The 27,078-nt window shown below is 38.4% G+C and overlaps 1 protein-coding gene across 5 annotated transcripts in view; it reads right to left on the reverse strand.

The window, feature by feature from the left end:
* HNRNPD (heterogeneous nuclear ribonucleoprotein D) overlaps positions 1 to 14,344 on the reverse strand; it is a 16,640-nt gene extending 2,296 nt beyond the window's left edge. The window contains exons 1-7 of one of the 5 annotated variants that reach the window (XM_037131572.2): positions 13,789 to 14,343; positions 11,929 to 11,985; positions 3,037 to 3,205; positions 2,240 to 2,401; positions 1,011 to 1,139; positions 513 to 612; positions 254 to 400 (exon numbers count right to left, since the gene is read on the reverse strand). In XM_037131572.2, the coding sequence (XP_036987467.1) occupies positions 254 to 400; positions 513 to 612; positions 1,011 to 1,139; positions 2,240 to 2,401; positions 3,037 to 3,205; positions 11,929 to 11,985; positions 13,789 to 14,024 (1,000 nt within the window). In that variant the 5' untranslated portion in view covers positions 14,025 to 14,343. Of the gene's footprint in view, positions 1 to 253; positions 401 to 512; positions 613 to 1,010; positions 1,140 to 2,239; positions 2,402 to 3,036; positions 3,206 to 11,928; positions 11,986 to 13,788 lie in introns of all 5 variants that reach the window. The other 4 variants (XM_037131583.2, XM_037131594.2, XM_037131602.2 and 1 more) reach the window with 4 other exon arrangements.
* Positions 14,345 to 27,078: the final 12,734 nt, after the last annotated feature.

Raw genomic sequence — 27,078 nt, forward strand, 5'->3', positions numbered from 1 at the left:
AAAGTTTTCAAATACAAGAAAAACAAAAGCCCAGCACACATATACAGAAGCACACATACGCCTTACCCTTACAGTGTGCATCTGGTACAGGCTGGGAGGAACCTAGCAATAAAATGGCTGCAGTTTCAAGTTCCCAGGAATTTGAAACCTGAATAAGTTTGCACCTGGCAAAGCTACACTAACCTTTCTACCTATCCAAATTTGTACAAAATAAATGTCAAATAGCAGTTAATATAAAAAGTATAGTACTTACTGCTATAATCACCATATCCATAGTAGTTGTTGTAACCAGTGTAGTCATATCCTCCATAACCACCGTAACCTTGGCTGTTATATCCATAGTTGCCATAGCCTTGATTCCAATAGTTACTATATCCCTGGTTCCAGTTTTGACTGGGGCCTGCAGCACATTAATAGGTTCACTAAAGTCAGAAGATCAGCAAAGATCTTTACTTCAGGATAATTAAAAAGTTGAAAAGCTTAAGATAGAGTAAACTTAGGCTCTAGCTTACCACCACCTCTTCCACGAGCTCTTCCTGCAAATCCTCCTCTAGATGCCCACTGTTGCTGTTGCTGATACTGTTCCTTTGACATGGCTACTTTTATTTCACACTAAAAGAGAAAAATTATATTATGATTAATTAAAAAAATAAAGTTTATAATAACCAGAATAGCCAATACTATCTAAAATACAGTCGGCTAATTTGATACTTTTCTCAAAATGTTTATCAAAGAAGTATTTGCTTGATATGTTATATTACATTCTACTTCTCAGAAAATATCTTTTGGTAAAGCCTAAACAAAAATTTACTTAAAAACAAATGTTTCCCTCCTGCTCCTCAAAGATGCCCCCGCCTTGCAAAAGAGTTGATCAATGACTCTGATGAACAAGAAGCCACTGAACATCTTTAAAGCACAGGCACACCAAATGAAGCCTTTACAGGAAACTATGATCAAGCTCTTCACAAATCTAATTTTATAAGTCTACAATTAAATGAAAGCTAACTTACTTTACTAAGACCAACATTGTGGTATTTCTTTTCCATTATCTTCTTCACTGGTTCCTCTTCCTTAAAGGTAATAAAGCAGAATCCACGCCTCTTATTGGTCTTGTCCATGGGGAGTTCTATGGATTCCACCTGATATTAACAAGTAAGTTTTAATACCTTAGAGTTTGCACATTACTGACAATAAGAACACAAGTTTAGTGGGGGAAAAACACACAAAGAAAACACAGTAGTATATTTGGCCCTGAAGCTCTTATCCACTATGTCCATCTACGTTAATTCTAATTTTTTAAAAAATTTCTTCAGATTAGAATATCCATGCCACATAAAATGTCTTCGAAACTATTTATAAAACAGGCTTCACATATTAATATTTGTGGCCTAGTTCAGGGGTCGAAAACTCAAATGCTCATGAAGAACAAGCAGAGGGCAAGAGTCAATTTTAAGAAAATCAGAATAAGAGACTGCAATTGGGAGAAAATGGGGAGTGATAAGAACCACTAAAATCTGGAGAACATGACTGCCCAGAGGCGGAAGCTACTACTCATCCTAGATGGCTGCTGCCATACAAGAAAGCAGTTCCAATGCTGCTTGCTCTTACAAATATTTAAGAAAGGTAGATATTGAGATGTTTGAGGGAGATATCTGCATTCCTAAATACTAACAAAACATGTATTCAATTTCAATCAAGCAAAAGATGTCTGCAAGATGTAACTGCAGGCTGTTTGTAGCCCAATGTCATATATTTCTCAGTTTTAAATCATTAATTCATAACAGGAACTTCTATTTCACTATTTCACCAAGTCTATAATTAGCTTCATGAAATTTGCACCATGAATTTAAAATGAAAAGGCACCACACTCCTTTCTTAATTCATTCTTTTCTATTCTCAGCTAAACCATTTCCTTCTACATCTCAGGTAATCCAATCTAGCTTTCTTCCTCATGTTTTTTTTTCTATTTATTTGGTAGATTTCATGAGTTATGAATGTCCATTTCACCTTTGTATATCCTATGCACAGCAATTCTATGCATACAGTAGCTCCTCAATAAGTGGAAAAATGCTAAAACTTGCAAATAAATATTAACAATATCCTTATTACAAAATAATCACATAATCTTGTCTGAAATCCAAAACTCTGAAAAATGTTTAATGTGACAATTATAACCTAATGACAATAATGCACACTAATTTGAAAAAAAAATAAATAAATTTCAAACATTATCACATACCTCACCAAAACCACCAAAGTACTCCCTTATCTTCTCTTCAGGTGTATCTGGAGAAAGGCCACCAACAAAAATTTTTTTAACAGGCTCTTTAGTTTTCATGGCTTTGGCCCTTTTAGGATCAATCACCTTCCCATTCAATTTATGTTCTTTCTGATCCATGACCTAAGGAAATTCAAGTTTTTTAAAAATTTTAAGTACATATATCAAGTTCAAAGACATTAACTTACTTAAAAATATAATTAATATAGCTAAGTCTAACCATATGTCAATTGGCTCTTGATTAAACTAACTGTGGTGATGTGACATCAGCTACCATATATCAGAATTTAAACAAAAAGGTCAGTAAGAACCAGAAGAGGAGACATAAATAACTAGAAAACATCACCTTTAACTGTCAGCAATATAGACAAGATTGCCACTTCCCCTTAGCTGAAGACTAAATGACTCCAAATTTCTTTCTTACCTAGCAAATTCCGAAAATTTGTATGTCTATAAACCTGTCACAGCACATCCTTTTAATTAGGCATTTTAAGTCTCAATTTTTATATTAATTTTCATTTACTAGAGCTTGGTATATAAAATATATTCAATAAACTTTTTATAGTTGAGCTTATTTTTAAAGGATACTTGGCATAGTAAACAATATTTGTACGTGACTCTTCATAATGTACTGGCAATAACTGTACCTTTCTTTGTATTATTGCAAAGAGAAAAATCACAAATAACGGAAAAATTAATTTTATCAAACTATCCACGTATTTTATATTATTAACCGATCAGAACACATAACACACTACCTTATCTACACTCTCCGACTCTTTAAACAGCACAAAGCCAAAACCCCTTGATCGCCCTGTGATAGGATCTAACTTCAGAGTGCAGTCTACAACTTCACCAAATTTGGAGAAGTAGTCCTTCAGATCTTTCTTTGTAGTGTCCCAGCTAAGGCCTCCTATGAACATTTTCCTGTAAAGACAAAAAGCAATATTAAAATGCTAAAAATATATATCATACTTTGCCTTAAGTATCCATATCAATAATACTTTTCAAAGTGCCCCTAATTTATTGGGCAATATATGAACATGTCATTCTTCCTACATAACCAACCACAAATCAAAAACACCTTATTCCAGTTTTGAAGTTTTGCTTTATCACTGCTGCACCTGCGTAATTACAATATAGTGAGAAAGCAGCAGATTAAGTCTTTTGACTTGGCAAAGATAAATGTATCCCCAAAGTAAGTAAAACTGTACATTAACTCTTTCTCAAATTACAAGTTAAATATTGGTAAGAGCAAAACACAGAATTTTAGCTTCAACTTTCTCTTCCAAATCTTCATTATACTTATAAAAAAGCTATGCAGTCCCCACTGATCACAGTGGCAGCATGTCTATGCTGAAGCTCCTTTTTTTTTTTTTTAAACAGTTTCTCATTAACAAAACTCTTAGGCACGTAAAAGGAAAAATTTTAAGTCTCACAATTAAGTTGTAAACTAAGTTTTTTTGATGTGCTAAGAGTACTTAATAAAGACAAAGTAATCATGTAAAAAGTTCAGTGATCAAAAAGAATTATCTATTGAAGCACAACCCACTAATTCACCTAGATGATTTCTTTACAGCAGAACCTCAGTTAACCAGCAATAAAATATTTAAACCTTTAAAATGCTAAAAGTGACTGGTGGTTTTTGGGAACCACTAAGACACTTTATGACAAAAAATACATACTCAAAAAAAATTAGGGTGAAATCTTTTTTTGAACAGCAAAAGGCCAAAAAGCTCAGATCTGGCAACTCCATGATCCTTTTTAAGATGTGTGCCCTATGCCCCCCTCCAAAAAAGAGCTAACTTAACATACATCTTCTACCCTTTATAAAGAGACAGGACTGGAGATTTTTAAGGGTAAACTGTCAGAATTTGTTATGTGAGGGCTAAAAATTTCACCATGGGAGTAAAATCATCCTTGCTCAGTAATTTCTCTTTATAACTGGAGTATATAGGGATGGGGATGTGGTACTAACTTCCACCTCTAAAAAGAATTGAAAGCAGAAAACATCAACATCTTGTGGGCTTTTAGAATATTGCCACTAAAGCCAATTCTTGCAACAAGAAGCCAATTTTATCCCTAGAATAGTATCTTGCTTCTGCTTCTCCCTTAAGATGCCAGATTAACTGAGGTGTTACTGATCTTACTATTTTCCCCAGACTTGTTTTTACTTCTAAGAACAAATTAACTTTTAATGCAAAATAAGTCTTACTTAGGCATACACTGTGCTTCCCACTTCGGTTAGGTTTTCAACTTGCACATGCATTCTAGAGTTGGGCCATTTATATGCCTAACTTTCAGGACCTTCTCTAATAAAAGTTCCATGCTTTAAGTAAACTTTATTAATCTTTTTTATATTTTTATAATCAAATGAACATAAAACACCCATGTTCTATAGGTATTGTTAACGTTTATTGCTAATTCCATGGGGAAAAATTTAAGGTGTCTTTCATCACGTTTTCTTTCATCCCAATAATACACCTTGTATTAAATACCCAATCCTAGGCACTTAAGTTACCTTAACCATCTTATTTACCCTAAGATCCAGAGTACTTCCTCCATGCATGAAAGTTCATTACCAACATTTACCCTTTCAAGAGAACATAACCATCTTCTAAAAAATGAGAAAGCTGACTAGTAAAGCAATAATCTCTTGCTCAGTTATCCATACCAAGTTCCAGAACAGAAACAACCTCAACTAGGTTGAAATTTAAATATTAAGTTGCCACTTCTGTCATTACAGAAACTTTTCATCAATAATTTAAGTTTTAAATCATTTCAGCCTAAAGACACTGAAAAACAGACCAGAAGCAGAGTTTTCCTGACTTCCAGTTTTAAGCTTTTTAAAATAAGGCTTTTTTATTTGAGACAGAACTAGTTTTAATTTTATTTCACCAAGGCAATGTTTCTATTAAGTGTCCTTATATTAAGAGAAAACAATCATAAAGAAATAAAACAGTAAAAATGAGGCATGTCTATTATTATCCACAAGCCCCAAACGTTTTTATACAGCATTGGATGTTATTTTCCTTAAATACTAGATAAGCAAACTAATTCATTAACTAGCCCTATTAAGTGCCCTCTGAAGAGAAGTTGTTACCCTGGATGGTATGGCTCAGTGGACTGAGTGCCAGCCTATGAACCAAAGGGTCGCTGGGTCAATTCCCAGTCAGGGCACATGACGGGGTTGCGGGCTAGGTCCTCTGTAAAGGGTGCATGAGAGGCAGCCACACACTGATGTTTCTCCCCACCTTTTTCTCCTTCCCTTTCCCTGTCTCTAAAAATAAATGAAAGGTCACTTAAGATGCTATCCTCACTCATCAATCAAATCCTGTTTTTCAGAATATAAAATATTCTGGCCAACTATAATTTATACATATCCTATAAGATTGCTATTTCTCAAAAAAATTACAGCAAAATAGGTAAACTTCAGCCATTCAGCACCTTTAAAGAAGGCCAAATGTTCCACCTTCCTTAAAGCACCGCCAGCCTTCCCTAATCTCTCCAATTGTTTTTTAACCTTCAATTATTTAAAATAAAATGTTTACTTCTACATTATCCCCCTCCTGCCTTACAGTAATTATAATGATACTGTGTTCTAGTCATCTTTAATATAGTTACTACAGTATTTATTACTATACATAATACATCTCATCTTAGCTCTTTCAATAAGTTACTTTTCATTTTTGCCAGGTTAATCATTAGCGGCTTTTCTAAAATGCCTCCCCTCCCATTTTGCACTCAAACTCTCCAAACTTTATCTATACAGTCTCTGAGTAGGAGCCTTAGTGGCCCTTATGAGGGAAACACATTACCATCTGGTAGACCCAAATACATTACTACTGTCCTAATCAAAGAAAATTGCTGCACAACAGATTACCAGACAGATAAATATGCTACAATAAACAAACTATACCAAATCCATTCCATCTGTACTAAACAGAACATATTAAATACATTCCATCTTTACTCAGTAGGAACACCAAAATATCACAGTATGGTACAATAAGGTCTGTTATCTTAATTCTGGATAAATAGGAACTTATTTTTGCCTCAAGAATATCAGCTCTCTGACATGCCCTCCCTCAAAATTATGAGATGGCAATATGATACCAATTTAAATTTCCTATGGTTTATATTATTGTATCTTGCTTAAAGCACAATACCTATTGTCCATCCAGATTACCTCTGCTGCCTTGAATACAAGGACTGACTTGCAAGCTGCTGTTCACTCCTGCAGAGATGTGCAAACACTTTACAATGAAGCACAGATAAAGTCAGAAAAATCCTATGCAGCCAAGTTAAAACTACGTCATAAGACTTGTTCAAGTAGCAACAAAAATGGGCCCCTAATACTGCAATGAAGTTTACGATTTGATTTTTAGTTGTAAATATATCAATAATCTTAATTAAAATGTAGGACTTCATCTATAGTACTTTATAAAGTTTTAAAATCCTACCTATAAGCTGTTCAGCACCCATCCTACCTATGAACAGCACCTTTTGGGTGCTGTTTAGCACCTAACCTAAAAGGCAACTTCAATTTAAAACACCTCCTCAGCAATGAAAATCTCCTTGCTTTTACTAATATTGATTTTTACACATTATAATATTAAATGACAAGCAAAAAGTTATATAACTCAGTGCAAGTGACTTATCTAAATGCCATGCAGTATCATTTAGAAATTCAGAATGCTTCATGGGACACACTTTGGAATAAATTTGGAGGCAGTAAACCAAAACTGCCTGGGTTTAAATCCTACCTCTACTTCTGGGTCTTGAAAATAAAGACACCACTTATTAACTGTGACCCCAAGGGGGGAAAAAAATTCCATGATTGTTTCCACATCTGTAAAAGAAGAATTAAAAGAAAAAAAAAAGAAAAAAAAAAGGACTGAGATCCTATCTCATACCTGCAAGTGAGGATTAAATGAACATATTAAAAGGGCACAGAAAAATCATCTGATGTATACTAAGTGCCCAATAAAAATAAATTATTTAGAAGTAATAGAGCACAGTCTAAGTATAGTATAATTTAATAAAGCTTTTTCATTTACTCAGTGATATAATTTAAATCTGCATGAGCGATATGAAGTTTCCAACATTAAGAGGAAAAGGCCTGGATGAATTTTATATAAATGGATCTAAGATTATTTTCAGACATAACCCAGAAATCTTTAAGTATCTCACATAAAAAATACAGACCAAAAATTAGGTTATCTAAGACTCTTAAGTGTAGTTCCAAAATCACCTGATGATGACTCATCTAGTTATGTTAATACCAGTTAATGTTAACAAGGAATAATTTCAAAATATAAAAAGCAATACATATGGTACAGAGCTGGCTCGTCAATAATGTTCTGGTTTAATACTTTTTTCCCTTCCAACCAAGGAACTTATTCCATGTACTTCTGAGACCACCAGGTTGAACATTACAAAGCCAACAATGTTTTATTTCAAGACATTTCCCCTAACAAGCCTTTACTGTGAAACACCTCATTCAAGATAAAATAATACGCATCATTAGACTTCCAATTTTAGAATAGGGATCCTGCCATGCCCAAAAAACTCTTTAGCTTTCAAACATTTCTTAACAAATTATGATCTCCACACATGGTTTTATAACAAGTTCTGACAGTTTAAAAAATACAACAGGGCGTAAATGTTATTTACATTTCAAATATATAACATGACAAGCCAGTCACCGTCACCTTTTAGAGTAATGTTACTCAAGCACATTACTAACCTATTTAAATAAATTTTTTGGTATTTATCATTGTTATTATTCCTTTAAAAATTTAAAATGACAGTAAGTATAATGAAATCTCACCAACACATAAATTATTTCTTCCTTAGAAATTATAGATTATTTTAAAGCCAAGTTACTTACAATGGAAGGCAATGGGTTTACTCTGTGCAACTAGATAGTATCCCATGTTAAATCGTTTTAGATTCTGTATAAAATATGCCTTTGGGAACAGCTTCATAAAATTTTAACAAGTCATTAAAAATAAATTCCTCTAGCCTATTATATCTTATCACTTTATACTTTACAATTAACCCAAGTGACTAAAAAAAGTAACTTAAAAATAGCTAATAAATTAAATGACAGATTTTGAATGAACTTTTAAGTGTTCAACCCCAATCTCCCCTTTTTCATAATTTCATTCCAGGGAGAAATAACATCTTATATTTTTACTTTTAAAATAAACTCTCAGCTCTGTAAGATCAATTCCCATCTACCTGGAGGCTAAGGTGTAGGATTTCCTTAACCTAGAAGTTAAGATTCTGGTTAACTGAGATTACTACACATTCACACAAATTCCATAAAGATTTCTATTGGAAATCAATTTAGATTATCAACACTAAATTCAGAAAATGATTTTTACCTTTATTTTAAATTTCAGAATGTTGCCATGTTTAAACCTTATATTATTATAAGGGAAAAGATTCATCCATGACATTGTCTATTGGTTATTTTTGGAGTATATTTGCTGGTAGTTTTTCATCTTCTTCATAAAACTTATAAAGGGAAGGATTTTCCTAGTTGTTTTGGCTTTGTGATAGTTTCGAGTCTAGGTAAGTAAAAGTTTACACATCACCCAATACTTAAAGCTATCACCTTGATTATTGGCCAAACACTGCCAGTACTTAAGAGTCTCCCCAGCCCACCCCCAAATAGTCTTAAATGTCTATCTGCAATGTACAATGTAATATTCCAGAAACTAAAACATGCTTACCTTTACTCCACAGGACTAAACCACTGGCAGTATCAACTATTAAGACACAGGACAAATACACACAAGCTATGAAAGCAAGCTACGTAGTCAATCTTCCTGTGGTGAGCGTTGTTTCCAACACATAGAGATCAGCAAACCAAGTAACAAACACGTTATGTTACCTGAGACCACACTGTTGGAAGTGAAGTAACAGAAACAGATCCCACGTTTCCAGCATCCAGTTCAGTGCCCTATCTACTAAAACGTTGAAGCAGAACTAAGTGAAATAAAACTTTGAACTAACAGAAGTTATGTTTCACTCCATTTGTAAACCTGCACACATTTGAGGTGCACAGTTTAAGCAGAATAGGAGAAAAGTTATTCTATTCCTGTAAATGCTTTCATGTGTGGCATATATTACTTGAAGGCTAAATTTAACCATCCTACATGTTTGCCCAAAAATCCCAATAGTAGACTCAGTATTTGGTTGTATTAGGGCAGCAGTACAAATGACAAAATACCCAGGCAATATTAACACTACACAGTAAATACACGCTTACATGATTAGTCCCATTTCTTAAAAATTGACGGGGGACAACCTATACCAGGGTTCACAAAATTCCCAAACAGGCAAATCACACTTTCATAACTAAATGGGACTATTTTGCTTCCTGCCCAACCCAATGCAGACTAGTCAATTTACCTATCTTGTAAAATTGTCTCTAAAACACTAATTTCAAGAATCTAGCCTAACAGAACTGCAGCCCTGCAGAGAAGAACATGAGTCCATACCAAAATAGGAAATCCCAGTGGAAAGGCTTCTAAGTAAAAAGTAAAGATGTTAAAATTGTAGATATCAGGAAGGTATTTTACTCTGGAAATAACTTTTCTAAAAGCCCACAGTAAACTGTGGAAACGTCTACTAGGGTATGTAACAGACATGTCCTCCTCAAAACAACTATGTATTCTTACATTCAAATTTTTTTTAAAGTTTTAAGTCTACAACAAACTGATTAAAAAAAAATTTTAAGCTGTCTTATCCTCACTGTTAAAGACTTTTCTCACTACTGAAGACTATTATGAAACAGCTGCCCAATGTCCCTCAAACTGGGACACAAAGAAAAGAACAGAGAGGGTGGAAAGTGCACAGACACCAAAATAAGTTTAATGGTCTTAAGATTTTTGTTCAAAAGAAGAGTATTATTAAGAAGATGAGGCTGAGTGACTAAGAAGTAATTTTAAAAAGTTAAATATTAGACTTTAAAAATGAAAAGGTTGCCCTGGCTAGCAGGACGCAGTTGGTTGAGCATCAGCCCATAACAAAAAGGTTGGGGGTTCAGTCCTCCACTGGAACACGTGGGAGAGGTAATGGATTGGTATTTCTCTCCCTCCCTCCCTTCTTCTCTAAAATAAACATTAAAAAAAAAAATGAGAAGATTATTTGTCAAACGTAAACTTGGTTAACTTAAAATTAACTTCAGTAAAATCCAATTTTTTGGCAGGTAATAATTGGTTGCAATCTAAAATGTTCATTAAATTATAAACCTTTAATTGCCCATTTTTCCTGAGAGATCACTCAAAAAACTTGTAAGGTTATATAGTATCAGGTAGCAGAGCAAATAAGTTTACAGTCCTTTCAAATTACTGAAAAGAATTATATGTATAGTGGAGCAGAAAACTGAAGTACAGTTACAGTTTAGTCTTAGTTTGCCACTAAGGGGAAATATCAGTATGAGATCATCATTTTCATTATTTTGACAAGATCAGACGCATTCAGGGTGGTATTGCCACAGACATAACTTTCATTATTCCATATGTCAAATTGCCCCCAGCTCCTTCTTTTGCCTTTCCCTGTAGACTATTGCTGCCAAGTCTGCTTTATCTCCAATATAAAACTGGACAGGACAGATTTCAGTAGATGAGAATACAATACTAAGAAAAGGTCATGAAAATTTAATATATTATCCAAATTGGACTCTATTTACAAATTACTGGCCCTCTATACTCCAGTGGTAGTGTACAAAAACTGCTGGAAAACACAAGTATAATAATAAAGAATAACATTTAGGGAAAAGGAGTAATGTAAAGAATGATTCTCAATCTACCAGCCTTCCAAAGAGAACTCATGCAATTGTGAACATGTCAACCAACGAACTGTAATTAACATTCCAACCAAATCGCACACACGAAAAAATCTGATTTAAGAGCTGTAGTGGAAAGCCACATCAGCCCACCTCTAATATATATCCAATTCTTAAAGTTTTATTTATAAATATGGTTGGTGATAAAACACAGACTTTTGCATAATGTACACAATGCTACCTTAAAAATTGTTTTACTTTTGCACCTGAAACCTGTTAACCAGTGTTACCCCAATAAACTCAATTAAAAAAATGAAATAGGGGGAAATTAATTTTAATGTATTTTATTAAACTCAACATATCCAAAATATTATCAACATTTAATCAATAGAAATTTATAAGTAAAAAATAAAAAATGAAGACTTTTACTTTTGACATCTCCAGAATACTTCAGTATAACATGCAAGACATTTTAAACACACAAGACTTTATATCAAGTAACCTTCACATTTAGAACTTAGAATTCCAAAACTGTCTTAAAAACAAATCAAATTTGAAATAACAGTAGTATTGCCCAGATTTAAAAATATCATTACTAACTATATTAAGCTTTAATTGGCCAAACCACAATTACATGCATTACTAGAGACCAAAAACCATGTAATGGCATCAGTTTTGCCCAAAGATCACTCATGATGCCTAAAAAGGTTTTATATCCCAGGTTATCTTACTGTACTAATGTCTAGAATTTCCTGGGGAGTCATTGGGCAACCAACCAAAACAAAGCCTCTGCAAGTTATGACTATTGAAACCTTTATAATACAGAAATAAAATTTAAAAGTTTTACCATTCTTCCCGCTGTGCCGCCGCTGCTTCAGAGTGTCGTGGGGAGGAGTTTGAATGGCTAGGGAATTAACAACCGGTACAGCAACCAATCAAAATTCTAGTTTTAGTTTTTGACATTGTTAGGGTTAAAAACTTTAATTCATTCACACTTCAGTTCAACAGTAGGTAACTACAAAGGCAGCTGCTTTGTGATTTGAAAAATCAGAGCTAACAGAAAGCCTGCCCCAAACAGCAAATTATACAATTACTCATTTTGGTGCCTCTGCCCAAAGAACAGAATTCAGAAAAAAAAAAAAATTAAAGAATTAAGTTTCCAAATATTTAACACATTCCTTTCTGAAATTAAGCTATATATTATTCAAGATTAACGAAGAAAAGCTAGTTTCCTATCCCACTTCCAACTCTCCCAAAGTCAGTACAATCAGCATAACAGCTGGACAAATCTGGGCTGGTATTAAACCCTATACTCCAAAAAGCTTCTCTCCCCCCTCCAAATCTTGTGCTCTTTCCCAACTGCTTTTACCTTTCCAACACCTCTCTCCTTGTTATGTAGTGAAATAAAATCACACACACTACAAAAAGAATTGGAAGCGTTAACCCAAGGTCAGTAGTCAGTGAAAGAATTAAGAAAACCCAACCAAGAACCCCGATTTAGTCCCTCCTGCTAACTCCCGTATTGTGCTCCCACTCCCAAATTATGCATTTTTATACATAATGCAGCTTTAGGTAATGTGTACATCTAACTCCAATTGGAGGAAGCAAGTTACTACTAAAAAACTTGGGGGGGGGGGGTCATGCCACAGCATAATACAAGATTTGTTCGTTTTTTTAAAAGTTAGTGGACCCCCCCCTAACAGTGGGTAGGAGCGGGAAGGAGAAATCAAGGGAGACCAAAAAAGGACCCAAGTGGCAAAAAAAGAGTTTTGTAAAAAAGTGGAAATTGATAGAAAATGTAAATAGGTAAGACTACAATCTGTATGAACAAATGGGGAACCCAATACCCGAAAGCAAAAAAAAAAAAAAAAGGTGCGCGGTTAGTTTAACTCGGAGGGGTGGGGGAAGGGCAGCCAGCAAGCCGGAGGTAAAACAGCTCCAGTCAAGTGCAGGCCCCGTGGACAAGGAACTTAACCAACGCCCGTGGAGCAAAAACCGATGTACCAACAGGCGATTCGGGGAATTTCATCTAATCCAATTTATTCCCTAGGCTGAAAAGTAGAAACTGTAAGCAAGCCGTTGTGCAAAACTGTAAAGTGGAAAAACGGTAAGGTTGAGGCGAAACTTATTAAAAATACTAAAAAAAAATTCGGCCTGAAGCCGAAAAAACGAAAGGAGCACAGGTGGAAACCTACACATTCCCCCAAAACATGCTTATAAAATAATCGCAACGTCTCGGGATGCTGGAGCGAGACGCACCAAATAAACCTTAGTTGGAGTCCATGTATGAAGGCTTTGTGTGTTTGTTTTTATGCCCCAGACTTCAGAAAACAGGGAACCGAGAAGTCAGAGAAGGGAGGAAATTTAAAAAAAAAAAGGCACCCAATACAGGCGGGAAAAAATCCTAGCGGCTAAATCGGTGGGAGGAGACCCATGGCAAGGGAGGGAAGGAGGGCGGGCCGGGGAGCAGCATGGTGATGGCTAAAGGTGGAAACGTGTGTGATGGGGGAGGGAACAATAAGCAGGCAACGGGAGAAGGAAATAAAAACCCCAGGGATATCAATGTAGAAAAGGGGCAACAGTGCAAGAAGGGTGCATGGGGCCCTGGAGGGCGGCGGAGAGCGCGAACGAGGCCTAATGGCGGGGAATAGGGAGGGGGAGGGGTAACTTAGTAGGGCCTGGCTATCCCGGGCCGCCCCTTACTCACCCTTCATCCTCCTCGTTCTTACTGGCATCGATCTTCGCCCCTTCCGACTCGGCGCTGCCCCCTTCAGTGCCTCCGGCCGTGGTTCCGCCCCCGGTCCCGGCTCCGCTTCCCGCCGCCGCCGATGCCCCCTGCGCCGCCGCCGCCACCATGGCTCCCTCCTGCTCGCCTGCCGAGCCGCCTACCGCCGCCGTTGCAGCCGCCGCCGCCCCGTCTCCACCGAACTGCTCCTCCGACATAGTGGTACTGCCTCCGCTGCCGAAGAGACTAGACCAGCCGCTGCCGCGAACCGAAACTAGCAGTAAAGTAATCCCCGCCGCTGCCGCGCGTCCGCTGTACCGCGCGAAGCACACAACAAGACAGAGAAGGCGCGCGTGGCTGCAAAGGCTCCTGCGCCTCTCCCTGGCCTGCCCACCTCGCCTCCCACTCTCGCGCAGCGCGCACTCTCGCTCTCTACGACTCTACTAAAAAGAATAAGCAACAGCGGCGGCCGCTCTTGCCTCCTCGCTTTAATGGCGCCGCCGCGGACCACCTAAAATGGCCGACGGAAGAACGGCGCGTCCCGGTCACGTGACGCCTGAGCGCGCCCTTTGCACCTCCCCCGCCCCCTCTTCCTCCTCGGTCCCGCCCTCTCGTTCCCTTTTATATTTTCCTCCCTTGCGCGGCGCAGCACAACGTGAGGCCTCTAAAGGTACCGGAAGTGGCGTTCTATAAAACGGCCGCGCGGGGACCATCGAGAACAAGGAATGCAGTATCGAAAGCGCAGCTAGAGGTGCCCCTTCCTCTGTCCCCGCCCTTCCTAGGGTTCCTGGATTCCGCTCGCCCATCCCCCTCCACCCCCACTCTCAAGCGGCGGATGAGGTTATGGTCGCACTTCCTGGGAGGCGGCGGTTCCGTGTGCGCCTGCGGCGTGGAGGTGGGGTAGGGGAGCCGCGCACTTACTATTACATTTGTCCTAGAAGTTCCCAACCCGAGAAAGGCCGCCCTGTGCCTCCGGCTCCGTGCCGGGTGCCGTTTAGGGACCCTTGGCTCACCGTTTGCAAAGAGAGGCGCCAAGGCGGACTGGGCGCATGCACAGACTGCCGCAGCTCCTCACTCCACTGTTATCGCCTGCGACCGGGTGACTGAGGTTTCCCGTGCTGCAGCCGCCGCGCTCTCCACCCCAAGGCGGGCAGGCCGAGACCGCCAATGATTTAGGACTTCTTTATCTGTTGAGATTTGTTTTTCAGTACGATTTTTACTTCCCTGCTTTTCTCCCGAAAGTTTACGTCTAAAGAAGCAGGTAATTTCTATATTTTAAGGAACAGAAATTGCTTTGGTTTTCTTGTTTTATATGGAGATCGTAAAACCTAACTCTATTCTTTGAAAATACTAAGAGTTGAGTATGTTAGGTTAACCAAGGGTTCATTTAATTTCATGCTTTTTAGTCCTTGTACTAAATAGGATATATCAATGCTGTGGATCATCTTTACAAGGTTTCTGAGTTTGTTCTGTCTGTGTGTGTGTGTGTGCGCGCGCGTGTGTTTTTCATAACACCGCTAGGCATTTCATGCAGGGTAACAGTAAAATTGTTTTAATAGACCTATTAGAAATCCCACACGCCTTAGCTGAAAGGCGAATTATTCGGGCTTTGAGACTTGCAGCTTCCTGCAGAACACACAGAAGAAAATGTTTTTAGTTTCTAGGTACGTCTGTAGTGAACAAATTTGCCTATTTAGCATGTGCCCAGGCACTGGGGAAACAAAAGACTAATGCACAATACAGCAAAGCACTCCGAAGTGTTTAAGTATTTGTTTTCCACTATATAATTGAATTAAATTTGTCTTAATTGAAAACTATCCAAAAATCTCAAAGGAAGATTAAAAATACCTAGTTTTTATTATTAGTCAAGTTTACAAAATTTGCACAATAAAGCTCAAGAATACAGATCAAAATGTGAAAATGTCCTAAAAATAGACTCTTACCAGTACAGCACAGGGTGTCAGGTGGGTACTAGACTTTTAGGGAGGATTATTCCTTAAGTTATGTAAGAGTCCAACCACACTATTCTGCACACCCAAAAGCAATATAAAATTGAATATCAAATGTAATTGAAAAATAAAAAGTGTACACACATAGCCCTGGCCAGACGGATCAAATGGTTAGAATGTCCTCCTGTACACCAAAAGGTTGCAGGTTCAATTCCCTGTCAAGGTACATATAGGTACCTCGGTTGCAGGTTTGATCCCTGGTCAGGGTGCCTATGGGAGGCAATTGATGGGGTTTTCTGTTACACTGGTGTCTTTATCTTTCTCCGTCTTTCTAAAAGTCAACCTATCCTTAAGTGATGGTTAAGAATGTATAAATAAAAGTATATGTTTTAAAAAAACGCCTTGGTTACTATACTCAGTCTAGATGGGTGCTGATGGATGTTTCTCACATTGATGTCTGTCTCTTGTCCCTCTGTCTCTGCCTCCCTCTCTCTCTAAAGTCAATTTTAATAAACATATCCTTGGGTGAGGATTTTTCTTTAAAGAGTATACACATATATAATCTTACTGGATTGCTGTGTTAAGCAAATGACACACATACACAGTGTCAAGAAACAAGTATCTAGGATCAAGTGGTAGTGACTTCAGGTATGTCTCCACCTGTTAAAACAGTAGCTAAGGAGAAAGTGAGCATTGTGCTCAAGCCAAATAATCCATTTAGAGACAACTGAGATCACCCAAAGGGAGGTATCTTGAATCTTTTCTGTCTTCACAAGCAGATTCTTTTGCTCTTAAGACAGCTTTAGACATGCTCACCATGGTAACAGACTTTCTTAAAAGGTTCATTTTAATTTATATGTAGCCCATTCATTTCTGGATTTTTGAAAGTTATATTAAAATATGTAAAAAATAATAATTTTAAAGCTGACACCTTTACTATATGCTATGTATTTATGTCATATTACTGATATCTCTGTATATTATGGTCCAAATCTCTAAATATTATGCTTCTACATCCACACAACATTTCTCTTAGAAATCACTTCAATCCTAGTTCTTTTCACATTTCCTCATCTGCCTAGTAAACTCCTATTTATCTTTCAAAACTTCAATCAACTGTACTTCTGTGAAGCTTTCCCAGACTCCCTGAGGCAGAATTAATCATTCATTCTTACAGCCCAATATCCTTCCCTCTGTTATTCTGTTTGCGATTGTACTAGATTATTAGTTCCTAGAGAGCAAAGACAATGTGTTGTGTGATTTTAGGGATACTCATAAATGTACACATAGTAGAATGTCATATAATTGTCATTTGAATTGTAGAATGACAAAATACTGGGTATTTCCAATAAACTAGGTGTACTTTCAAGGAATTGAAAGTCTCTCCCCACCATTCCATTTCATCTCTGGCATAAAACACTTCATCAATCCACTTGATATATGTGAAATTCCTTAAGAAGGAGAAAACCAAACTTCTATTCCACGATCATAGCTAAGAATTTACTGTTTAAATGGCTGAAAATTATGTATTGGCACTGTATTGATCTGATCCAAACCACTGCAAGGAAGCAATATCCCTCTCTCAATGTCTTTGACATGTTTCAGATAACACTGCAATACTGGATCTTCATTGAATTCAGCCTTTGTGAAGCAGTAACTACAGAAAAAACTAAAGTACTTACAAGAAGACAAAGAATTCATCTGAGATTGAAACGAATCACTTTTAGCCAGGACATAATGTGTACATGAAAGTCAAGCAGTCACAGTTTTAACCTGCTAAATAGTAGCCTACAAATAGCAAACATGTCCTATCTTTTTAAGTGGCAGCCTAAAATAAACAGTATCCAAAAGAAACAGGAAGGACCCATTTCCTATACAAGGTACACATACTTGAGCCTCTTCTACAACTGGTAAATAGCCATTTGCTCACCTGCAGAACACCCTCAGTAAGATCTAAGCATTTTGTTGACGAATTAGCTTGTAGTTTTAGATGAAGTGACCAATTTCCCAGTGAACACTCTGTAACATCATACCTGGTTGTTAGGAAATTCTCACTTCACTAGAGAAAAAAGAAGCCCCATTTGTGAACTATCAGATTTTACTTAAGCAAGTCTGTCAAGAGTGAATTCTTAACCACAGAGATGTCAACCTTTAAATTCAGTTAAAACAGTGCAAAAAGAACTCAGACAATAAGGAAATGTAACCAACTTACTTGAGACCTATATATTCCACCTCTGCCTATTTAACATCTCCACTTGTCCCACAGGCATCTCAAACTTTACATATCCAAAACTGAACACCTTTCCAACAAATCAGCTTCTTGTCTTCCTCTGCAGTAAATGAAACCTCCAGCCACCTTTGTGCTCCTGGCAAAAATCAGGGAATCCTTGATATTACTCCATGCATCCAATTAATCAAGTACCTCCAGAATGTATCGTGATTTACCTAAATGCTTCTTAGATCATAAATAGTGGGTTTATTTCTAATTAGATTTATTCACATTAAACCATGCAACACAGCACAAGTACATTGCTGATGTGAGGAGTGTGTCTAAAACAGGCAAAATCTTTGATCTCAGCTGACATTCCAGTGGGAGAAGCAAACAAAGGACAAAACAGATGTGTTAGGTAATTTTAGATAGTGATAGGAAGAAAAATCATAAGGTGCTAGAGAAAGATTATGTAATATTTTAGGGTAGTCAAGAGAAGACTGCACCTGGCTGGTATAGCTCAGTGGATTGAGCGCGGGCCTGCAAAACACACGATCGCGGTTCGATTCCCAATCAGGGCACATGCTTGGGTTGCAGGCCGGTTCCCTGCAGGCCAGTTCCCAGCGGGGGACGCAAGAAAGGCAACCATACATTGATGTTCCTCTCTCTCTCTCCTTCCCCCCTTCCCCTCTAAAGATAAATATATAAATAATTTAAAAAAAAAGAGAAGACTGTAAAGAGGTAACTTTCAGTAGAGCTCTGAGGGAAGGGCTATACACATAGCTTAAGGAAGACTGCAAGGTAAAGGCTACAGGGTACCTGGCAATAAACAGTAGAGGCAAGTGTGTCTGAGTACAATGAAGGGAAGAAAGCACATATCATATCTGAGAAGTATCCAAGAATGAGCTCAACCAGGGCCTTGTAAGCTGCAGTTAGCACTTCCCTTTTATTATAAATGTGATGAGAAACACTGAGGATTATGAGAGGAACGGCATGACTTGACAAACTTTTTAAGTGTCCAGAATAATCTAGATTATTATAATCTGAATTCTAATAATCCAGGTTATTCTGGATGTTGTATGGACAGTGGACTGTGGGGAGGTATAATGAAGATAAGCTAGAAGGGCCTTGTCATGAGACCTCTCATGGTTGATTTCTTCTGGCAAGAAGCAAATCTCTAAATAGGGTCTTATTTAAATGTAGTCATGTGACTTCTCTTAGAATCACTTTCTACAAAGGAAACCATGCTCTTTCAACAAAGGGGTCATTAAAAATAAAAATATCATTGCTAATATTTCCAATAAAGAATAAGACTATTGTTTTCATTAAATTCAGAATTTTTTTTCTTTTTCTCCCCCCTCTTTGAACTTCTGGGATGAAATTTGTTTGGCTGCTACAGCTAGAGTTTGTCCAGATCCTTTTTGTAAGTCTGCCTCTGGCATTGCAATAAGTGCAACATTTTGACTTGAACTGAGTTCAGGTGGGATACTCCAGATTTATTTCTTTTTCCAAGAACCAAGGCCGAAGCTAAATAGTGTCACATTTTGTGTCATAATGTACTTTCTAAGTTAACTTTTAGCTGTAATTTTACAATTGTCCTACTTAATTTGTAGGAGCTACAGTTTAAGGGAATAATGATTAAAAGAGAACATAATACAGGAAATTTGAGGTTTCCAGATTAAGGTTCAACTAACAAATACTGAAAACCTCAAAAAATAGTTAGGAATGTTTCTCTTGTCTCTGGGCTATGTAGAGCCTTGTCCTTTGTTGCAGTGGCTCTGAGTTATGTGGTATTCCTTATCCCATACAGACTGCATGAGAATAATCACTTCCTTACACCAAAACTGAGGATTCTCAACACAGTTGCTCAAAAGTCTCACTTTTAAAAGTGACACACGATCAGATAGTCCCTCTGGCCATAGTAGGAGGGGTTTATTCTGTTTTAACTGGTTCATATCCTTGATGTAGTACATGTTCACTACTTGGGGTCCCCCAACATCAAGTTTCCCTTCTCTTAGTGATAAGAGGAGAAGCTGATGGACTGGCACAGGGGCTAAGAAACAGTAAGTTAACTAATCAGAATGAATGCATCACCCTGGTTACATCTTTTGGTTTGGGAAGGGCTCTGGGCCTAAGTTGGCCAATCACACTGAAGAACTTCTCTTTGACATTTGAATGACTAAATACTCTGCAGGCTGGCCATTCACAAGTGGAGAAGCAAGTAGCTGAAGGAACCACCCTACAGTGGCTGTTTTGCAACAGAAAGATGCCTGTGAAGTTAGGAACCAAACAGCAATGAGGAGTTACCAAAACATGAAGGACAAGATACCAGGACCTGGTCACAGTCTTTGATTATGACCAGATTACTTTCTGCCCACAGTTATCCCTGCCTTTAGACTTAGTTGACTCAATAAATTCCATTAGTTATTAGTTTATTAAACTAGTTTGACTTTCCAATTTGTCTTTCAAAATCAAAGGATTCTAACTATGCTGAATTGCTTGTTGTCAGCTTTGCATTACAACCACCCACTTGTACTCTTTCTGCTTTGCAGATGAGAAGGCAGGAATATTTCCCAGAATCCCCTTCCTTTTTTGTTCCAAATTAGAGTTTGCCAATGAGAGGTACTCACAGTAGATTGGGAAGGCAAAGGGAAAAAGCATTTATTCTCAGGAAGTTGTGGCAGCATCACAGGCTTCTCTTCTCCCAGGAGATTGTGGCAGCTTCCAGTTTCTCAAATCTAGCCACATTCTCACATTGCAATTGTGGCAGCCAAACACAATGGCTTCTCAGATTTCTGTGCAAATTCCCGCTTTGTGGTCAAGGTGACCATAATTAACAGCTTCTCTGACATCTCCACAAGCTCTAGCTCCTTATATTTCTCCATGAGATCTGGCTTCTTTAATTTGCTCCAATGCTTCAAGTCAATCTTTAGTGAATGTTCTCTTATCTTTCTGCTGCAGCTCCCAAACCATTATTCCTCCAGCTTCTCCTACATTCACCTAATCTTCAGTCCCTACATTAAATACCTTTATTCCGAAATGCAGTGGCTTTGTTTTACTCACTACACCTAGTTATTGGTAATGGAAGTAGTTCCCAGGAGGCACAGAACTTTAAGAATGGGAGTTGACCCTGGCTGGCGTTCCTCAGTGCATTGAGCACTGGCCTACCAAGGGAAGAGTAACCAGTTCAGTTCCTGGTTAGGGCACTTCCCTGGGTTGTAGGGTGTGGGAGGCAACCAACTGATATTTCTCTCCCTTCTTTCTCCTTCCCTATTCTCTCAAAAAAAATAAAATAAAATCTTTTTTAAAAAGAATGGGAATCGGCTCTCTGACCCCATTGCCAGAGATAATGGTATTAGTAATCTATGGCATATGATGGCAAATGGTTAATTACCATCTTGGATTACCGAGAAGTTGTTGCAATATGATAACATAGTGGAAATAAAGGGTACAAGGACTGTGGAGTGGGGCCACTATTTCAAATTAACACTGGAGAACTTAGAGAAAGAAAATGATCAGCTCAAGGTGTAAATTCCTACTTTGGCGTCTGGAGAAAAAATCAGAAAGTTACCTGCCTGAGGGGAAAAATCCTTACCTGATAAAATCACAGGATCAAGATTTCTGAAAAAGAAACTCAAAAAGTAGTCATTGAAGATGGCTGAATTACAAAGAAATTGAATTTGCTTGCATGACGTATGTTAAGGTTAAAGTATTGATCAGGAAAAAATGGGAATGAAGATTAGATGGGGACATTTGGACAGATTTCAGTGAAACAGGACTTTGAACCTCAGTTTTGCTGAGTCTTCCTTGCCAGCAGAAACAGCTTATAATGGCCCTCAAAGATAACCACTTCGTAATCCCTGAAACCTGTGGATATATTATGTTACATGCCAAAAGGGATTGTGTAGCTGTGATTAAATCAAGGTTTTAAAGTGGGAAGATTATCCTAGATTATCTGGGTAGGTCCAAAGTAATCACAAGTGTCCTTTTATGAGGGCATCAGGAGGGTCAGAATCAGAAAGAGATTTGAAGGAGATACATCACTGGTTTCGAGGATGAAGGAAGGGGGACCACAAGTCAAAGAACACATATGGCCTCTAGAGACTGGGAAAAACAAGGAAAGAAATTCTCCCTTAAAACCTCCAGAAGAACACAGGCTTGCTGACACCTTAAATTAGTCCAATGAGACCTCAGGAGGTATAAGGTAATAAATTTGTGTTTTAAGCCTCTCAATTTGTGGTAATTTGTTACAGCAGCAATTGGAATGTGGTCAATCTACTATCTGGAGATTAGCCTGCCATTGCCTGAAGAACCCGTAATGACCTGTCCTGAAATAGTTGCTTTACAGAGGAATGTTGATTCTCCTCAAGACTCATACCTATCACTTCTCATTTCATTGCTTGTAAATTAATAACTACATTCAAATCCTGGAAGGCCTCATAGTTACACAGATTTGGAAAGCTATTTGTAAGATTGCTAAAACATTTCTCAAAGGTGATAGCAGTATTTGTTCAAGAGTGCTAGAACACATTTTTTTTTTGGTCTGTTGACATTTTGACTACATGGCTAACTGACAGCTTGGATGCTATATTCAATGTATGGGGGCTGATTTTTTTCTCAAGTACTACGTCATGGTTGTATGGTGATGTTAATGATCCAGTAAAAGACGAAAACTTGTGATATAGATGGAAATGGAATAATTGTAGAAGCCAAGTTCTTAAGTAGGTGAGAGGAGATGCGATGCCCTGTACAAGATGGAGTAGAGATGGTTCTTCCATTGTATACAAGAAGGATTATATGAGTACGTATGTAGGTCTGTCATTCGGTTTAGTGATAAATGAATGATTAACTCCGATCCCCTTAATTTTTCTCTGCTAGTTAAGAAGTGTGTCATTAGCTGAGAATTTGGACAGGGGTGGACATAGAGAAAATTGAAGTATACCAGGGAACATGGAAGCACAAATTCACTAGGTCCGGGAAAATCCAAAACTGTAATTTAAAAATGTTGATCAGGATAGAGCCCACAAAGAACCTTTTGGATAGTACTGGAGATCTACTTCTACGATCTCAAAGGCATTCCCTCCAGAAACCTTTAACACTCTGTCTCTGATGGTGTGTGGACATTCAACCAGTTACAATTAATCATATTGTCTATTCAGTCGTCTCCCATTTCTGGACCTTAACCCTGAGGACTCATAAGAAACCCAGGTAGTAAGTACCTTTTGAGTTGTCTGCCAAGCCATGACTCCCTTTTTTGAACTCTATCCCCAACTTAGAGTGGCCCCTTTTGACCCAAATTTATTAGATGACCCCATCCCCACCTCTGCTGTCCAAGCAAAATCCAGGGTGGACACATGACCCAAGTAATCAACTAGATTTTCTCTCCTGAGAATTGAAATTGGTATACCGGGTCTTTAAGCAGTTGGACAAAGGTCAGGAGCTAGGGGAAATTTGATTATAGGACTGAGCAGCCTTTTTGCACCATGTGGATCAGAGAAGCTGAGAGCATAGATATGAGTGTGAAGCGAAGAAAGAATGAAGCTGATGTGTAGGAAGAACCAGGGACCAGTGGCCACGTTGTCCTGACAAGATGCAGATGGTATCTGCTTTGGTTCTTGATGATATACCAGTCACTGACTTCTGACCTCAGCTGAGCTTATTTTTGGGGTTATATGCAATGCCCCTGGATGTGGTATTTACACCAGAAAATCTAGGTAGCTTTCTGTTACTGTAACCCAAAGAACCTTGATCAAGAGCAAAAAGATATATCATAGGTGGGGGTGGCCGAGGTTGTGGAGGAGGGATGGAGCAAAAAAAAGAACTCAAGGACAACAGTGCCATGAGTGTTCGGGGAAGAGGTGGGGGGAGGTAAAAGAGAGTATAAGGGGGATAAATTGTAATGAAAAAATGCAATAAAAATGAACGATCAAAAAAATGGGTGAAGGATTTGAACAGACATTTCTTCAAAGAAGATATACAGATGGCCAAAACCGCATGAAAAGATTTTTTAAAAAGAGCACATGGGCCTGCAAACCAAAAGATCATGGTTTGATTCCCAGTCAGGGCACATGCCTGGGTTGCAGGCCAGTTCCCAGAGGGGCCAGTTCCCAGCAGGGGATGCACCAGAAGCAACCATACATTGATATTTCTCTCCTTCCCTTCCTTTCTAAAAAGATAAATAAAATTAAATTAAAAACAAACAAACAAACAAAAAAGAGCAAAGAAGACTTCTGGCCAAGATGAGGCATAGGTAGACACACTGTGCCTCCTCATACAACCAAAAGAAGGACAACAATTTAAAAACAAAAAACAACCAGAACTGACAGAAAATTGAATGGTGTGGAAGTCTGACAACCAAGGAGTTAAAGAAGACACATTCATCCAGACCAGTAGGAGGAGCGGGGATAGGCAGACGGGCTGAGGTGACTCCTGGCAAGGCTGCAGCTGACAGAACAGGGCTCGTTAAGTGGCAGCTGGCGGACCCAGCAAGGTGGCTGATGGTGGAACGGGGCTTGGCACGCAAGGCTGCCGCTGGCCAGCAAGGCAGCAGCTGGCAGACCAGGCAGTCCCACGTTTCCTCGCAGATAAACCAGGCGAAACTGGGGAGCAGGACAGATGGCACAACCCAGGGTCCCAGACCAGGTAAATAAAGCTTCAAACCACTGATTAAAAACACCTGTGGGGGTCAAGGTGGCAGTGGCAAAAACACCCAGCCTCACAGAAGAGTTTGTTGGAGAGACCCACAGGGTACTAGAATGTACACAAACCCAACCACACAGGAACCAGCACCAGAAGGGCCCAATTTGCTTGGGGGAAGCAGGGGAAGTGACTGAAATCCGGCAGAGAGCAGAGCAAGAACCATTGTTTCCTCTCAGACCCCTGTCCCACATATACCATCACAACCCAGCAATGTAGGTTACCCCACCCAGGTGAACACCTAAAGCTCCTCCCCTCATTACGTAACAGGCACATGGAAACAAACAAAAAAAAAAATTGGCCCAAATGAAAGAAAAGGTAAAAGCTCCAGAACAAAAACAACTAAGTGATGAAGAGATAGCCAACCTATCAGATGCACAGTTCAGAACACTGGTAATCAGGATGCTCACAGAGTTAGTTGAATTTGGTTGCAAATTAGATTAAAAATGAAGGCTACACTAAGTGGAATAAAGGAAAATGTACAGGGAACCAATAGTGATGGGGAGAAAACTGGGACTCAAATCAATGGAGTGGACCAAAAGGAAGAAAGAAACATCCAATAAAAAAAGAATGAAAAAACAAGAATTCAAAAAGAAAAATAAGAGGCTTAGAAACTTCCAGGATATCTTTAAATGTTCCAACATCTGAATTGTAGGGGTACCAGAGGGGGAAGAAGAAGAGCAACAAGTGGAAAACTTATTTGAACCAATAATAAAGGCGAGCTTCCCCAATCTGGCAAAGAAGATAGACTTCCAGGAAATCCAGGAAGCTCAGAGAGTTCCAAAGAAGTTGGACCCAAGGATGAACACACCAAGGCACATCATCATTACATTAGCCAAGATTAAAATGAAGGAGAGAATCCTAGAAGCAGCAAGAGAAAGGGGACAGTCACCTACAAAGGAGTTCCCATCAGACTCTCAGCTGATTTCTCAAAAGAGACTTCACAGGCAAGAAGGGGCTGGAAAGAAGTATTCCAAGTCATGAAAGGCAAGGAACTACATCCAAGATTCCTCTATCCAGCAAAGCATTCATTTAGAATAGAAGGGCAGATAAAGTGCTTCCCAGATAAGGTCAAGTTAAAGGAGTTCATCATCACCAAGTCCTTATTATATGAAATGTTAAAGGGACTTACCTAAGAAAGAGAAGATAAAAAGTATGAACAGTAGAATGACAGCAAACTCACAATTATTAACAACTATAGCTAAAACAAAAAGATAAACAAACTAAGCAAACAACTAGAACAGGAACAGAACCACAGAAATGGAGATCACATGGAGGGTTAGCTACAGGGGAGTGGGAGGGGGAGAGAGGGAAAAAAGGTACAGAGAATAAATAGCATAGAAGGTAGGCAAAAAATAGACAGGGGGAGGGTAAGAATACTATGGGAAATGTGAAAGCCAAAGAACTTATAAGTATGACGCATGGACATGAACTAAAGGGGGGGAATGTTGGTGGGAGGCAATGTGTAAGGTGGAGGGGAGTGAAGGGGGAAAATGGGACAACTGTAATAGCATAATCATAAAATATATTTAAAAAGCAAAGGGATATCAAAGGCTTTGCTAAAATCAGCATATACTGTGTGTATAGTAGTTTGTTAATTTAGTATAATAACCAGTCTGTCTGAAAAAAAATTAAAAAGAAAGTAACATGAGGTTGATTCCTTAGTAACTATGCAAACTCATTAGACTTGGAAAGTAAAAAACAGTAGTTACTATATATAATTCACCTGTAATTTTTTAAATATATTTTATTGATTATGCCATTACACTGGTCCTATTCCTCCCTTCATTCTCCTCCACCCTGCACACCCTTCCCCCGCCATTCCCCCCTTCATTTATGTCCATGTGACACAAGTTCTTTAGATTCTATATTTCTCATACTATTCTTGCCCTCCTCCCTGTCTATTTTCTACCTACCATCTATGCTACTTATTTTCTGTACCTTCTCCCCCATTCTCCTCCTCCCACTCCCCTGTTGCTAACCCTCCACGTGATCTCCATCTCTATGGTTCCAATCCTGATCGAGCTATCCCCTTAGTTTGCTTTTGTTTTAGGTGTGGGTGTTAATAACTGTGAGTTTGTTATCCTTCCACTGTTCATCTTTTTAATCTTCTTTTTCTTAGATAAGTCCCTTTAACATTTCATATAATAAGGGCTTGGTGATGATGAACTCCTTTAACTTGACCTTATCTGAGAAGCACTTTATCTGCCCTTCCATTCTAAATGAAAGCTTCGCTGGATAGAGCAATCTTGGTTGTAGGTCTTTGGATTTCATGACTTGGAATACCTCTTTCCAGCCCCTTCTTGCACGCAAGGTCTCTTTTTGAGAAATCCTCTGACAGTCTGATGGGCACTCCTTTGTAGGTGACTGTCCCCTTATCTCTTGCTGCTTCTAGGATTCTCTCCTTCATTTTAATAT

This window comes from Artibeus jamaicensis, unplaced genomic scaffold, assembly GCF_021234435.1.
Source record: "Artibeus jamaicensis isolate MK-2021 breed Jamaican fruit bat unplaced genomic scaffold, CSHL_Jam_final contig_515, whole genome shotgun sequence".
NCBI classification, from domain to species: Eukaryota; Metazoa; Chordata; class Mammalia; order Chiroptera; family Phyllostomidae; genus Artibeus; species Artibeus jamaicensis.